At 47.7% G+C, this 15,351-nt stretch overlaps 1 protein-coding gene across 26 annotated transcripts in view; it reads left to right on the forward strand.

Moving 5' to 3' along the window:
- Positions 1–3,539: 3,539 nt before the first annotated feature.
- Positions 3,540–15,351, forward strand: part of PARD3 (par-3 family cell polarity regulator) — a 424,256-nt gene continuing 412,444 nt past the window's right edge. For 18 of the 26 annotated variants that reach the window (XM_052692868.1, XM_052692870.1, XM_052692882.1 and 15 more), the window contains exon 1: positions 3,541–3,723. In XM_052692868.1, the coding sequence (XP_052548828.1) occupies positions 3,604–3,723 (120 nt within the window). In that variant the 5' untranslated portion in view covers positions 3,541–3,603. Of the gene's footprint in view, positions 3,724–15,351 lie in introns of all 26 variants that reach the window. The other 8 variants (XM_052692888.1, XM_052692876.1, XM_052692889.1 and 5 more) reach the window with 2 other exon arrangements.

Genomic DNA, 15,351 nt, shown 5'->3' on the forward strand with positions numbered 1-15,351 from the left:
ATTGGAGAATAAACTGTGAAGTACTGGAAATGAGTGACATTCCACTGCCTGAAGAGCTTTAACATTCAGGTGAAACCTACCCATGGTAATCAGAGGTTGCAAGATTCTCACTGCTTGCACGTCTGCGGTGTGTTCTCCAGAGACTGCAACCAGTGGCAGCTTTAAACAGAACCTGAGTATTAATCATCAGCAATCATAAGCTCTGGTTGTCTCCATCCACTGCTCCATCGACTTCCTTCTGCCAGACAGATAATTGCCTCTCAGTGGAAGTCTTCCAACAACATCCTGGTTAGAAAATGGATTGTCAGGTTGTAGGTATATGATCTCAACATCCAGAGCTATATATATCCACCATCCCTTATTGCATCATGATGCCTTTTCATTAAGTACACGGAAAGTACTTGTAGTTTTTGTAAACCAGCAACTCTTGCCAATTTTTCTCCTGATTAGTATAATCCTTTTCTCATAATCTCTAATAATAATGTTTTATACTTCATTTATCTTACATAATTAGATCTTGGACACTCTCACAGACTTGTTATTTTGTTTGGTAAAGTTCTTTCTTCCTCGTAGACATCATCAAACACTAAACTTAGAAAACTGTATTTGAATGTTTTCAAAATCATGTTTATATAAAGTGTATGTGTGGGTATCTAGTGAGAAAGAAATCCAAATCTCCAAGGCCCTCACTTTCATTGGTGCTATCACTATCCATGCCATAGTCCTAACTTTTTGGTCTCAAATCACATTCCAGGATGAAGTTATATAAAATAAAATAAAATAAAATAAAATAAAATAAAATAAAATAAAATAACCCTGTCAATATTTATTGCTGAATTGTTTTAGGCTTTTTTTTTTTTTTTTTTTTTTTTTTTTTTTTCCCCCAGGAGATTGTTAGAACAGCTGAGAAACCATCAAGAAACTTGTTGAAGAGTGGGAATTAGATCCTAGGAAAACATGAGAAACCTGTGGCAGTGTGTGAGCAGGGAAAGAATCACTGTTGACCAGAAAATCTTTCTATTAATAATACATTTTTACAGAGGTGTGGTGAGGTCCCTGATAAGCAACATTGTGTTTCAGTGGATACGTGCAAATGACTGCTGAAAGGCAATACTGAACACTGCCAAATCTGTCACTGGAAAATTTCTTGTTACAGTATTCCTTGGAAGAGTCGCTGTTGATTTCACATTTTTGCAGCTGTTTCTGCAAGTTTCTCGGACGCTGTCTATTAAACCAAGGATTTATAACCATTTTATTTTCACAGTATGTTCCCAGCAGCACTTATGATCACCTAGAAAGTATGAAACCAGTAGTTAATGGAAATTCTCAGCATTTTCCAATACTGAATTTGATAGGCCATGGCCGTGCAATCATGGAGCGTGCTCAGTTGTCTCAGTCACGAGCTGGAAGCTGTTTGCTTCTCTGTCATTTCCTTCTGCCTCTCTGACCTCCTGAATTCTTCCTTTCTGTTCCATAAGTGAAACACTGAGGATAAACTAAAGTATTACTGTTTGTCAGGAGTGCTTGTCTCCTGCTTTCAGAAACAGCCCTATTTTTCATGCAGCTTTCAGTTTCTCTCCCAAGTTACTAGTTCAGGCTAGGCAAGCATATAATGGAAATGACATTGACATCTAAGCAGAGCAGAATTATCTGCAGATCAATGGGTGAGATGTCTTGTTGTTGCATGTCCAGAAATTTTCCAGAACCACTGTTGGTAGAAACAATGCTATGGAATTGAACTGGATATTTGAAGGATGAAACTTCTATAAATGGACCTTTTCTTTGCTTTAAACTGCTAATTAGAATGCAAAGGGCTAAGGATGCCATTCTCATACTTCTGTTATCTTAATTGGGCAGTAATTTCACCAAGTTTTAAGAATAACATTATTTCTACCCTTTAGCTGGGTGCCCATTAAACTGCAGATTGGTTTTTCTATTTGGATCCTGTTTGAAGTCCCTGAAGTTACCAAAACCACTGCCTATGGGAGTGGACAGACAGTTGCTGAGATTGCTGCTGGGTAGGAAGAAGTGGAGAACACGGCTGAGGTGCCCACACTAGCAGCAGGACAGTTGTGTTATGTGCTGTGAAGTACTTCATTTTCCCACACACACTTTTTTCACACACTTCATTTCATGAAATGTGGGGAGGGGGGCGAAGTATTTTCCCTTCCTTCATGTGCTCCAAAGTCTACCTTTGTTCTGCAGTTAATTTGAATTTCACCATTTATACCCAAAAGAAGCATTCTGTCACGCCACAGTGAATGCTCAGTGAACTGTGCAACTCCACAGTTTTCAGTGAAATCCATGGAAAAATGTGGGTGATATTTGCAAAATCTTTTGACATCTGATGGCTCTGGTGAGTAAACTGCTCAACGCTTTCACTGATGCTCATGTACTGATCATAGAATTGAGTTGGAAGGGATTCTTAAAGGCCATCAGTTTCAACCTCCCTGCAATGAACAGGGACACCTACAGGTCCATCAGGTGCTCAGTGTCCCATCCAGCCTGATCTTGAGTGTCTCCACAGATGGGGCATCCACTACCAATCTGGGCAACCTGTACCGGTGCCTCACCACCTTTATTGTAAAAAAACCCTTATTTATATCCAATCTAAATCTCCTCTCTTTGCTTTAAACCATTTCCCCTTGTTCTGTCCCAATAGACCCTGGCTAAAGAAGGTGTTCCCTTCTTTCTTACAGCCCCCCTGTAGATACTGAAAGGTCGCTATTGGGTCTCCCTGAAGCCTTCTCTTCTCCAAATTGAACAGTCCCAGGTTTGTTGGAATCAGCCTGATGGTGCATTGATTTTTCCGCGGCTCTGTGTCAGTTCTGTCGTGCTGAAAGAAACACAAAAGGCCATGAAGATCACCTGGCTCTCCAAAAAGTCGGGTAGGAATGTGTAAAGATTCTGTTTCGAGGCTTTCTGTGTTTTAGTGCCTTGGTTTTATCCCTCAGATTAGCGACAGAAGAGCAGCAGGCAATGTTCTGGGGAGGAACAGCCGGCTGCCCCCACTCCTCCTCTCAGCGGACCAACTGGTGTCGGGCGCACAGCTCCCGCAGAGTTCGCGGCGCCGCCGGGGCTCGGACCCGGCACCACGGCGGCCGGCCCGGGGCAGAGAGCGGCCGCCGCTCGGGGCCAACCCCACCGCCGTCGGGTGCCGGCGCTGCGCCGCGCCTCGGCTGCGCGGGGCGCCCCGCGGGGCCGTCCGGCTGCGCCCGCCCCGCTGCAATGCCCCGCGCCTCCGGAGCGGGAAGGCAGCGCCGCGCCCCGCCCGTCGCCGCTGCGCGCCGGGGCAGGCGCCGAGCAGGTGGCCGCAGGCAGCGGGCAGCTCCGCGGCATGTGAGCGGCCCGGCCTGCCGCGCTCCCCCAGCCAGGCAGCGAGCGGCCCTCGTCCCGCCCTGCTCCTACCCGTACCCCGGTCCCCTGCCCGTACTTCTGCAGCGGGGCACCCGCAGCGACGGTCCGGCGGCGGCGGCGGCCGGAGGCTGAGCGCCGCGCCCCGCCGGGGGGCGGCCGTGGCGGAGGGCGGAGAGGCGGAGGAGGAGGAGGAGGAGGAAGGCTGCGCGGGGCCGGAGGGACGCGGGAGCCCCCCGGCAGCGCAGGATGAAAGTCACCGTGTGCTTCGGGAGGACGCGGGTGGTCGTGCCCTGCGGGGACGGCAACATGAAAGTTTTCAGCCTCATCCAGCAAGCGGTGACCCGGTACAAGAAGGCGATCGCCAAGGTGAGGGGCGCGGGGAGCGGCGCTTGGGATCAATATGGCGCTTCCCGGAGCGGGGAGGGGAGCGAGGGGGAAAGTCCGGGCTGCCCCGTTGAGGGCGGCGGCGACCGCGGGGCCCGGGGCCGGAATGTGGCGGCCCCAACCCCATGGAGCCGTGCTCGGAGCCGTGCCCGGAGCGGCAGCGGAGAGCGCAGGGGGGGGCGGCGGCCCCTCGGCCGGCCTCTCGCGGCGGTCCCTCGGCGGCGGGCGGAGAGCGCGGCTCCGGCGCGGCTCCCCGCGGGCGCCTGGCGGGCCTCGGCCCTTTGTTCGCCGGTGCCCGGCGGCGGGGCGGCCGCCCCCGGGAGTGCCGTTGCCGCGGGGCGAGGCGGGAGGCTCGGCTCGGCCCGGCCCGGCCGGGGAGGGACGCGGGGGCCGGCGGTGCCCCGGGGCGGGCGGCGGGGCCGAGGCGAGAGCCGCTGGAAATCCAGCCTCAGGCTTCCCGGCCCTCCAGGCCCGGCGGGGAGGCGGTGCGGGGGGACCCCGCCACAGGGACGCCCCCGGGCCGAGCCCCCCGGCCCCGTTCCGGCCCGGGCTCCGGGGGACCCCGCGGCGGCCCGGCCGCATCGCGCGGCCTCTGCGCGGCTCCGGAGGAGCGCGGGAGCCCCGGGAGCGGGATGCGGCCGCGGGGTGCGGAAGCCCCGAGCCTGGCCTGCGGCGGGGCCGACTCGAACGTTGCCCGTGCCGGCCTCCCTCAGCCCCATGTTGAAATCACGGCAGTGGGTGTGCGGCGGTTACACGCTCGGTTTCCTTGCCACAGATTTGTTTGGAACTGCTCTTTTGCGTCTCTCCGTTCTTTTTCTTGGACTTTCTTCTTGTTGCTGCAAAGTTCTTAATCAGCCCTCGGTTGGGACAATACCGAAGTCGCTCTCTCGAAGCTGAAGTGCCATGCCTTCCCCTTCCTTCTCCCCGATTCGCTGAAGCACTGCGTTCAGCTTTTCTGAGCCACTCAGACAGTCCTCACTCCTCCAAATCTGGGAGTTTCATGTTGGCAAACGCCGACCTGAAAGCTCTGAAGCTGCAGCTCTGCTAGGAGAGCTCTGTGGGCAGAAGCGGTGGTGTGAAGGACCCCCGGGAAATGTATGAGATCAGTGTTCTCAAAGGGAGCTCTGGGTGCTGCATGGAAGGTGGGCACTGGGGCTCCCAATGCCTCTTCCTTGCTCTGTTCTTGAGGGTTCTGGTTCAGAAGCATAAAAGCAGGAAACATGCGCTACACTTGTGTTTGTCTTCCTGCAGCAGTTGTGATTCTGGCTAGGAAAAGAGTGAGGGACTGCCTGGGATGGGGCTGCCCGGTCACTGGTTGCATGCTGCAGACTCTGTGTGCCCATGTGCTGTGGGACAGTGTAGTGGCCCTGAGGATGTCCTGTGGGAGCCCTGAGGGCTTAGTTGGGCCGCTGGTGTGAGAAGCAGAATTTGCAGAATTCGTTCTTCAGTGCTACAGTGCTATATTGGTAAATACATGTGATGCCTGATATTTGCATATAGTCACAGCCTGGCCCCCCCGGCTCCCTGTCCTGGTTTACATGGCACAGTGCTGCAGGTATTAGCAGTTATACAGCGGTTACGCCGTGTGCCACGGGTATGGGCTGGAGTAGCCATAATTACCGAGATTGTTTCTATTATATGGAAATAATGTGGTTGAAAACCTAGCAGCAGCATCCACGGGCTTCTCTGCGGGTGCTTTTTGCAGTCAGTGTCACACTTGTGTTTAGCTGACTTCAGCGAAGCTTTTGCTCAGTGCTGCCCAGGATGGATCCTAGAGCCTCCCTTAAGTGCATGGATAACATTGTTAATGTATGGTTCCAGGGGCAGGGCTTCGTGGGTTACTGTCTCTTTCCAGCAGTTACATAGTTGCTTTCAGTGCTGATGTAGCGCTAGTGTAGTGGTAGTGTAGTCAGAGAGCAACCCTCCTGTCTGGACTGAGGTGGAGAGGAAACAAAGTGATTCCCGCTCTGGGAGGTGAAGGTGTGTGTGTGACGACGGGCCCTGGCAGCTGGCCCCACACTGACACTGAGATCTGCTGAGCTGCTGTTGTGCTGCTGTGGAAAATGCCATTGTGGTGGAACAGCATTCATAATAGCTTAATGAAATGTATGGTTTTCATGCTGACTGGAAAGCAGTGATCCTCATCCTGCCCAAGGTGTGTGGTGGCTTGATGTGGCCGTGCTGATGGGAGAGGGCCGGAGCTGCTGCTCGCCTCAGCCAAGCTTTCTGAACTCTGTTAATGAGGCCACGTGCTGGGAGTGAGGAGAGTACATACGCAGGTAATACAGATCGTAGTGAGGTTCTCCTCTCTATGAATCATTAAAAAGCACTTTTTAAAGTAAATTTAAAAGTGACAACCTACTTGCTGCAGTTTCTTGTGGATGCTGCTGTCTGTGGTTGGGGTTCATACACCTTAAAGAAGTTCAGGGTGGATTAACACAGCTGTTGGTACTAAATCTTTATGTGTGGAATGACTTCCTAACATGGTGGGCTGCGTGTGGATTCTCTGTGTCCAGGAAATCTCTGTGATCCCTTGCCTATGTTTCAAAGGGGGCTCTGTGTCTGAAATGTGATCCATTTCCCTTCAAGTTTTGTTTGCAGAGAAAGATGAAGTGCATTGAGAGATGTTTGAGAAGTCCACCTGTCCAGGGCTCTTGGAGGTGCTGTGTGACACAGCTTCTGCAGCGAGCATTCCGTGAGCCCGGTTTGTTCAGGTGGTGGCCAGCATGAGAAGAGCTCAGGGCTTGGTGGGTTCCGCATTGGTGCCGTTCTGTTCGTGGTTCTTGGGCAGTTCATTTGTGATTGAATGGTGCTGGAGAAGAGCAGTGGGGGCCTTTGTGGAGAGGGGAGGTCAACCAGCCTGAGTTGAAACTGATGGGAAGAGAACATGGGCTGCTCAGCCAAGAAATCGGCTGACAGGCTTATGGTTTGAAATGTTTTAAACAAGCGATGGCTTGTGACCTAACGTGAAAGTGTGGAAAATGTCCATTAAAATAGTGTGAAGTTGGATGTATCAATTAACTTTTTATAAAAAATAATTAAATGCATGTCCTCTAGCTTTGGTTTAATGACACTGCAGTCAGAAATGTTTCTGATGTTTCTTTTTGATTCTTTTATTTATTGGTAACTTTCCACTGTGCTAATCTTTTTGAGATACCAAAGGTGTTCTACTTTTCATCTTGTTTTTCTTGCAAATATCAGCAGACAAGGTTAGGCTATGGATAGGTGTTGTGTTTTTCAATCTCTTTTTTTTTTCCTGCTTCATCGTGGTGTCTGTGCGATCTAAACGAGTGCAGTAAACAATACCAGTGAGGAATTGGTAGTTTCATACATTTACAGAATTGTTTGGCCTCACACTGTCTCCACAGGGGCTGTTGGGGCTCTTCATGGCTGTAGATCGTGCTGTCCCATGTGCCATGAGTTTGTTGTGTTGCTTGTAGACTGCACATAGCTGTGACTTTCTGTGGAAAAATAAGGAAATGAACAGAAGCTCCTCCTGAACCCACAGCATTTTAGGAGAATCCTTTCCCTTCTCCCTCACTAGACCTTTCTAGGAAATTAAATGTTGGAGGGATTGCAATATTATATGGAACAATGCTTGAATTGTTAGTTTAAAACCCACAGAACGTTAATATTTGTTAGAAGTAATTGTAATCTGTTCCCTGGTAGCATTTGAAGGCAGCCACTGATATCAGACCAGGACGCAGAACCCCTCACTGCTGCAAGCAAAGGTAACTGTGTGAGGTGCCACCCAAAGCCTGAAGCTCCAGCTTGCTCCTAGACATGAAATCCATTAGCAGAGGAGCATGAGGGGGAAGGGGCTGTGTTCATAGGGAATGTGTGCTGCACTTTTTTTTGTTCTTAATTTGTGTTTTTTCCCCCAGTGCTAGCTAGCACAGGAGTGTGTCAGCATGAAAATCCCCTGACTGTGTGTGCTTTGTATGGCTGTTAGCCTTCTCTGCACAAGGGTGGCTGCCGGATTTTGTCACAGGCGCAGCTGGTTCTCTTAGGGTGCCTTTGGGATACTCCTTTGCAGTCACAGTGAAGATGCTCATGGGCAGTGATGGCATAAGTAGCATAAAGGAGGTTTTATTTTCAGTCTCTGCTGAGATATGTTGCAGCCCATTCCCCTTCGGAAAGCTGCTGCAGGATTCTGCAGGTTTGGGAGCTGTTGCTGGAAATGCAAGCCTACAGCTGGTGTACAGTGATGAAATTCCTTCATTTGTTGTAGAAAACTTCCTTTTTCCCAGTTCTCTCTTTATAGCTCTCCTTTCCTGTAGCTGCGGTGAGTATGGTAGCTGGGTGGGATGCGAATCCTTCAGCTCTGCAGGTAGCGTTATGGGAGCATGTGTGGTGCTACCCTGTTTTGCTTATGTGAGCAATACATATCTTAGCTGGATGGGCTGCAGCACTGTTTTAAGGTAGTATTGCATGGTTGTCAATATTTAGCCATTACTTACTGATGGCAGCAGCACCAGTGCACTTTGTGGAAGAGCAGCTTGCAGTCAGCTCGCTGCTGGGTGCTGAGCTCAGCTTCAGCACGGAAGATGGAACTGTAGAGATCTGTGAAAGCACTCAGCATGGTCCGTGAGTGGCTCCAGCCTGCAATTTGGGGTTGAGGAGCTGCCAGCCTTCCTTGTTTCAGGCAATAGCCTTGACCAATGGAAACCATCTGACTCTCATAGCTCTTCGCACTTCAGCTGCAGTTATGATGGTTGCAGATGTTTTAGCAGTCCTATAAAAGCACTGCTGGAAGTAGCACTTTCTCAGTTGGATCAGACTATGACATCTTTTGGTTGTGGCACATTCAGTCTGGTAAAATGAGATGGGGTAAACGGGGGAGAAACATTACTGATATTAGTCAGACAGAATATGGCTCATGTAGCTTTAAAACAATTTCCTGGTTCTTCAAAGGAAAACAAACCTCTTCATCCAAATAGAAACTGAATGGATAAAACATGCAACAATGCCGAACCGATGCTTATGTATATTGAAAATAAAGTGGAATTCTTCTGACATAAATCCAGAGTATGGCACAGATGTTCTCACTCAGAAATGTTTTGTGAACAGTAAGAAAATAAAAAGTGGAGGAAAAAAAAGTATTAAAAATTCTGCAAGATACATTAGAGCATCTGTGCTCTATTTTTTTTCTTTTCTTTTTAATATACAGTATATATTTTTCTTGTTTCTTTGAGGTCATTTTACTGTAGTGCTCAGCAAATCTGGTCCTGGAACGCAGATGAAAAAATCCAAGAAGCCAAACTTACTCTGAGGAAAGTTCCATAACGCAGTGATGCTGCTTAAAAATGGGAAGGGAAAAAGAATGCTAGGAGCTGGCAGCACAGATGTCCACAGTGCTGGTCAGGAAGACCAGTGGTGCTGGTGGAAGGGAGATGAGTCAGATTCTGAATTCAGGAAAAAATAGTTTTAAATGATCAGTGACCATTAGGGTGTTTTTGTTATTAAGATAATCACATTCATTTTGTTTGCGACCGTCTTGAAGTATTACATTGTTTCCAGTTGGTAGCTTTAGTTATTTTCACAAATTGGTTCCAGCTATTTGTTAAATCAGAAGTGCTTTTAATAATTATTTTGTTGCATTTGCTCTTACAAAACACAAAACAAAAAAACCTCAATTACTAGGTCTGTGAGGGTGACTTATGTTCCACTTGAGTTTCTGATTGTACCAGTGATACGGATCATAGAATCATGGAATATCTCTAGTTGGAAGGCACCCATCAGAATCACTGAGTCCAACTCCTGGCTCCGCAAAGCACTTCCCGAAAATCAGATGGTATGTCTGAGAGCACTGTCCAGATGCTTCTCCAACTCAGCAGCTTGGGGCTATGAACACTTGCCTGTGGAGCCAGTGCCCCCCACCCTCTGGTGAAGATCCTTTTCCCAATGCCCAGCCTGACCCTGCCCTGTTGCAGCCCCATGCTGTTCCCTCAACCAGCTAGCTGTGCTGTGCTTGATGCTCCCCAGGATAAAAATGGCCTTCCTGGCTGCCTGAGCATGCTGCTGACATATGTTCATGTGTTGATGTGGCCCAAGACCACCAGAGCCAGGGTTGCTTCTTCCCAGGTGCAGAATCTGACACTTGCTCTTGTTCAACTTCGTGTCGTTGGTGGATATTCAACTCTCTAATTTTTCTAGATCTCTCTGCAAGGCCTCTCCACCTTCAACGGGGTCAACAGCTCCTCCCAGCACCGAGTCCCAAACAAAATGAGGAGTGAATCCTGACTGAAAGCTCTTAGTCTAGGCCCCATTTGCTGTATTTGCATGTGGACCTGCTGGAAATGTGCACAGGAGCATTCCTTGCACCTGGCTGGAGGCACAGTGCCGGCCCCCTGAGGTTCTCTGTTGTAGAAGAAAATTTCCCAAGCTTGCCTAGCTTGGGAAGTGTCAATACAGAGAATCTTCCAAATTGAATTCAGTGCTGACCTTGCTGCTCCAAGAAATGCTGTGTGAGATAAGGGCTTACCAGGCACTTGCATCAGCAAAAGCACTGCGTTGGTGAGGAGCAGAGGGCACTGATTTCATTGAATTAAGGCAGAATTGATGCTGTGCTGCATTTCAGGATTTCCAGTGAACTGGGAATTTCATCAAGGCTGAGTGTATTGGAGCACGGGCTGTGTGTTGTGGTGCCACAAGATGCCAGCCAGCCCCATCTGCAAGGCCTTGTGCTGGGCTGCTTGTCTTGCTTGGCCTCCCGTTTCATTAAGTCTGGGTCATTGGGACTTCTTGGTAATGGGGACAGGGCTGGCAGAAGGGAAAGGATTGCAGGGAGAAAAGTGGACTTCTGAAGGTGAGGGGAAAAAAACTTGGGGTGGCTTTGGAGGGTGGCCAAGGAAAAAACCGCCATGGCTGTGCCAAATGGATGCAGCTCTTTCACATGAGGGAAATAGGAATTTGCAAGGGGGCAAGATGATAAATTGCATACTGACAAATGAGAAGAACTGAAGGTAGGAAGGGTCTGGGTTAGCTCTCTGCCCCAGAGGTGAGCGCTCAGTTTAGAAAGAGGATGAAATATACGTCCTCAGTGTGACGCTATGACTGTCATTCAGAAGGCTTCATTTTAAAAAGAAACCTGGGGAATTTATTACAGGAAGCTGCCCTTTTTGGGTAATAGATGTCCTGAAAGTAGTGAATCTCTGACGTGGCAGCGAAAATAGACGCTGTTTTGGAAAAGCAACATCCAAATTTTAGCCATACTCTCCCCATTCTCTTAGCTTAGCTGGCTACTTATGCAGAGATTCTGGACTTTTGCAGAAGTGAGTTGCTGTGTCATTAGTGGTTTTCTTTTCAAGTGCCCACGTTGATAGGAATTTGTTCTGAGTATGCATGCCCTTGCTAAACCAGAGAGTTGGAGGGCTATTTGCAATGTGCTGGTATTCCTGTTGAATTACTAATAGGAGAATAAAAGTTATGTGGATACAAAAGGTTTTAAATGGAGATAGAATGGTTGGGAGTGTCTGCGTGCTTTTGTGTGTACCCTCTTGGTTGTTCTCATTCATCTGAAGAAATTTAACCACGCTTACCAAATGACAAGGAGTTTCAATTTACCCCATCTTTTTTGCATGTGCTTTCGAAGTTCTTGAGTTACTTGGCCTTCCCCTAGGCAAAGAGCACATCGTGCTTTTCTTCCCTATTAAATGTCGGAAGCAATGTCCTACCTATGAGAAACTCGCAGAGGTGCCCCTGTCGTGCATGGCATGGGAAAAGTTGCTATGTATTTTTCCTCAGAAAGTATCTGAGCAGAGCAACAGTTCATGACATATGGAAAAATTGCTCATAGGAGTTTTGGAGTGTCTTTGAGGTGACAAGCCTGGAAGTTTTGTTGCTGTAACAGCTGAAATGTTGGTTTAAAAGGCATGTAAATTGAAACTTCAAGCACCTTTAGCTTTAATTAACTGCTAAATTAGGCTTAGCTTGGTCGAAGAAGAAAATGTTGTGCCCTGTAAGTAGCAAAGTGTTTTAACTCGTGGTTGTAGGAGGCAAGGGAGCTGTCTCACCCTGCACCCTGCAATCACACCAAGAATAATGCTTTGGTAAACTGAAACCAGATGTCAATGCGTGAAGTGTTATTGTAATCAGTGTCTTGCAAATCTCCCCTTTATGAGAATGGATGTTTGAAGTACATCCCGATGACCCTGTTGTTGTGTCACATCACCACAGATCGGTCCAGTGTCAAGCTGGGAGCCGGTGTCCTGCAGCTGCTGGGGGAATCCCAGCATGACCCATCTCTGGCCCTGCTTGCTGAGGTGACACGAATTTGGGCTTTATTCCCTGGCTGCAGGATGGCAGCAGCAGCAAAGCAGAGCTACCTTATATGAAATGTTAATTTGTGCTAAGTATTCTTTTGATATTTGAATATGCAGCAATTAGCTTGGATGGACTGCTGTTTACCTTTTAGAATTTGGATAAGTCTAAACAAGCTGCTGAAGGGAGCTGTGTTGTACATCTCCTTTTGGAACATTTTTTGACAATCATGTATTTCAGACTGAGATGATATTTGCTCTCTGTGGTGTCCTGGTAGCCAGTGATTGCTGGGAACAATGCTGGGCCTAGGGTAAGGGAAGGGCTTGGGCAGGGCGCTGATGTGTGGGGTCTCCTAAGGGGCCCTGGGAGTCCACATTCTGGGCATGCCCTCAAGGTGGGAGTGTAACTGCTTGTGCCTGGATGCTGCTCCTCTGGCTTTTAAAATGAGATCCATAGTTCAATGTTTACCATGGCCAGCTGCTGTGCTGGAGTGCAGTTTGTAGGAAGTGCTCCTCTTTGTTATAAATTGGTCTGACTTCTTAATTCGGTACTTGCTTGGTCTCATTGTTGAGCAAGGTAAATAAAAACATATGTTTTCTTTGCTTAATGTGAACGTTCTTAGAATATTTTGGATCTGAATATCATAATAGCTGTTTTTGCAATGTGTATGTTGTATGGGTGGCGTGCTTTCTTTCTTAGCCCGTGTGTTATGTCTGTGATTAGACAGTGATAGGGGTGAAGGCTGCTCCAGCTCTGGGTGTTTTCATATGGTACTTCTGCTTCTGTGTGCATTTTTTTGTCTCCTGAAACACTTTGCTGCCAAAGGTTTCTGAATGCCAAAGGCCCTGGGAATAGGGATCCATTTTAAGACACAATAAATACACAATTTTTCTCGATCACATCTGGAGATTAAAGTTGTACATCATATTGAAATTAAAAAAAAAAAGTTTTTCTTATATGAATTATGATTTAGATGCATGCCATATTTAATCCAGATCTTTTCTGCCACTTGTTTTCCTAAAGTGTATCATTTCTTTCTGAAGCAGAGTGCAGAGTGTAACAACTCCTTTGTTTTGTGTTATTTTGCAGTATAAGCTAAATGCTGAGATGGGAAGCAGAGCTCTGAGATCGAACAGTTTATTATTAATACCCTCTTGCAGCTTTTCTTTCACCTGATGCTCTGGTCTGAAAGCAGACTCAGTGAAGACCACATAGCTTCAGATGTGCCAGCTGTACCTCAATCTGATAAATGGGAGGCCTGTGCCCTGCACTCCCAACTCATGCCCCTCTCAGCATTTCTGACCAGCAGCAGTCAGCCTCTTGCTTCTCACCTCCTGCTTTGCTGCAGATGAAGCTGGGCAGTGGATGTTCAGGGGATGTGGACCAGGGGCTCGATGAGGGCAGAGTCCAGGTTTCTGGGAAGCTCCCTTCTGATGATGACAGCAGAAACATGTACTTTTTTCTTCCCCTCCATATTGTTGAAATTTTAGTGTGCAGCTCTTTGGTGTATAAATTATGGTGTGTGTGGGAGGGAGGACGTGGTGAAGATTGGTACCTAGACCAGTCAAATGACATGGGTTTACATCTGTCCCATGGAAACTGAGGAAATTTAGAATCAAAACCTGACCTCGAATGACAGCATTTCTTCTACCTATTTGAACTTCAAAGCTCCCATCACCTTCCCTCTTAAAATCCAATATGAGATGTGAAAGCAAAGCCGAGGAGTCTTTCCCTGGCTCCTTATAAACACACCCTGTCGTCTCTGCTGCTTGGGCTGCACTGCTAAATGTGGAAGGCAGAAACCTTATCAGTATCAGAACGAATTCTCAACTAAATGTGATATGAATAATTTTTTTGTTTGTTTTTAAAGCATTGATTTTAATGTACATTATGATCAGTTGTAGGAGAACTCCGTTAATTAAAACTCCAGATCCAGATGTTTTGTTATTTCTTAAGTGACTCAACTGATGATTGTGTTTAGCTGATGTTTCATATCACTTCTCAGGTAATTTTTGTGGCTGTGTTTCATCAGTTCCTTTGGGAGTCCTTTGGAACTGAGTTAACAAAATCCACTTGAAGTTCAGTTGCTTAAAAAGGTGGAGACCTTTTCTTTTGGCTTTTTTACCTACCCCTTAATCCTGGCTGCTACTGTGGGCTTAAATTTTTTGAGCTTCATCTATGCTCCTATGCTGAAGAGATGTGCTTGCTTTTACAAGACCAAGGCCAGCTCCGTTACGGCCTGCAGAACTGCTGTGCAACATCTGCTGGGAGAGCCTCCGGAGTGTTAGAACTTTCCTTGGAATGGGATGAACTGCTGCAGGTTGCCTTGATTTCTATGAGGTAAGGTCATGCATGCGGGTTGTATGAGCTGTTGGTGAGCACCAAATGGTTTGAGTCCTGACTCAGAGTTAAGTCTCATTTGTCTGCAACTCTGAAAGCAGAGTGTCTTTGGAGGAGTTTAATGCAACTTTACTAATAGGTCATAGAAAACTAATGATAGACAGTTGGTTTTTTTTTGGTCAAAATCTTTCCAATTTGATAAATGTCCATGTGTCAAGAAACCTCAGGGATGGAAAGATGTAGAAATGCATGATGGAGGTTATAAATGCTGTGGTTAGGACTTAAGAAAAAAGCACTGCAGTGTCTCAATTCAGAGGATTCAGTTGAATCCTGTGGTTAAGATATAGGAAATTCCTTGATAGTTTTTCTCCACCAGGCTGTGAGCTGGAAAGGGAGATAGCTCTGTCAGTGCCCTACTGTGCCGGGCAGGGCTGGGTCCTTTCTGTCAACACTGTACCAGATCCACAGTCACTGAGAGAGTCTTTGTTCATCGGAAGTGGGCACTTTTAAAACATCCACATGGGGATTTTTTCTGTGTCTTTGCGCTCTCTTAAGATAATGAGAAGTACTTTGCTGAACTGTTGGTGCTGCAGCAGAACCATGGTGCACCCATCAGCTACGACAGTTCACTGTACCCCAGAAAGCTGCAGTCCAGTACTTTGGGTAGTAATGTAGTAGTATGTGAGCTTCAGCAGTGTGCTCACCCTTGTGTCTGTGCGGTGCTGGGCTCTCACTGTCATCTTGTTTGAAATGGACTGTGCTGTGGTTTCTGTGCTGCACGTACCGCCAACATGCCTGCTGCCCTGCGTGGCTCCTGCAGTGTTTGGCCATTTGTAACCCCTGGAGCTGAGGCCCTGCCTCTGCCTGCAACCCAGCAGCAGTGGGGAAAATGCATCATGTGCTGCACATGGCAGCGTGCTTGATGTTAACTGCCTGATTGTCACTGTGCCAATGGGAGCGTCCAACTGGTCCTCCATGGCAGTGACTTCCACGGGAGCATGAGCCTGC

Source organism: Tympanuchus pallidicinctus, unplaced genomic scaffold, assembly GCF_026119805.1.
Source record: "Tympanuchus pallidicinctus isolate F22 unplaced genomic scaffold, pur_lepc_1.0 scaffold3, whole genome shotgun sequence".
Lineage (NCBI taxonomy): Eukaryota > Metazoa > Chordata > Aves > Galliformes > Phasianidae > Tympanuchus > Tympanuchus pallidicinctus.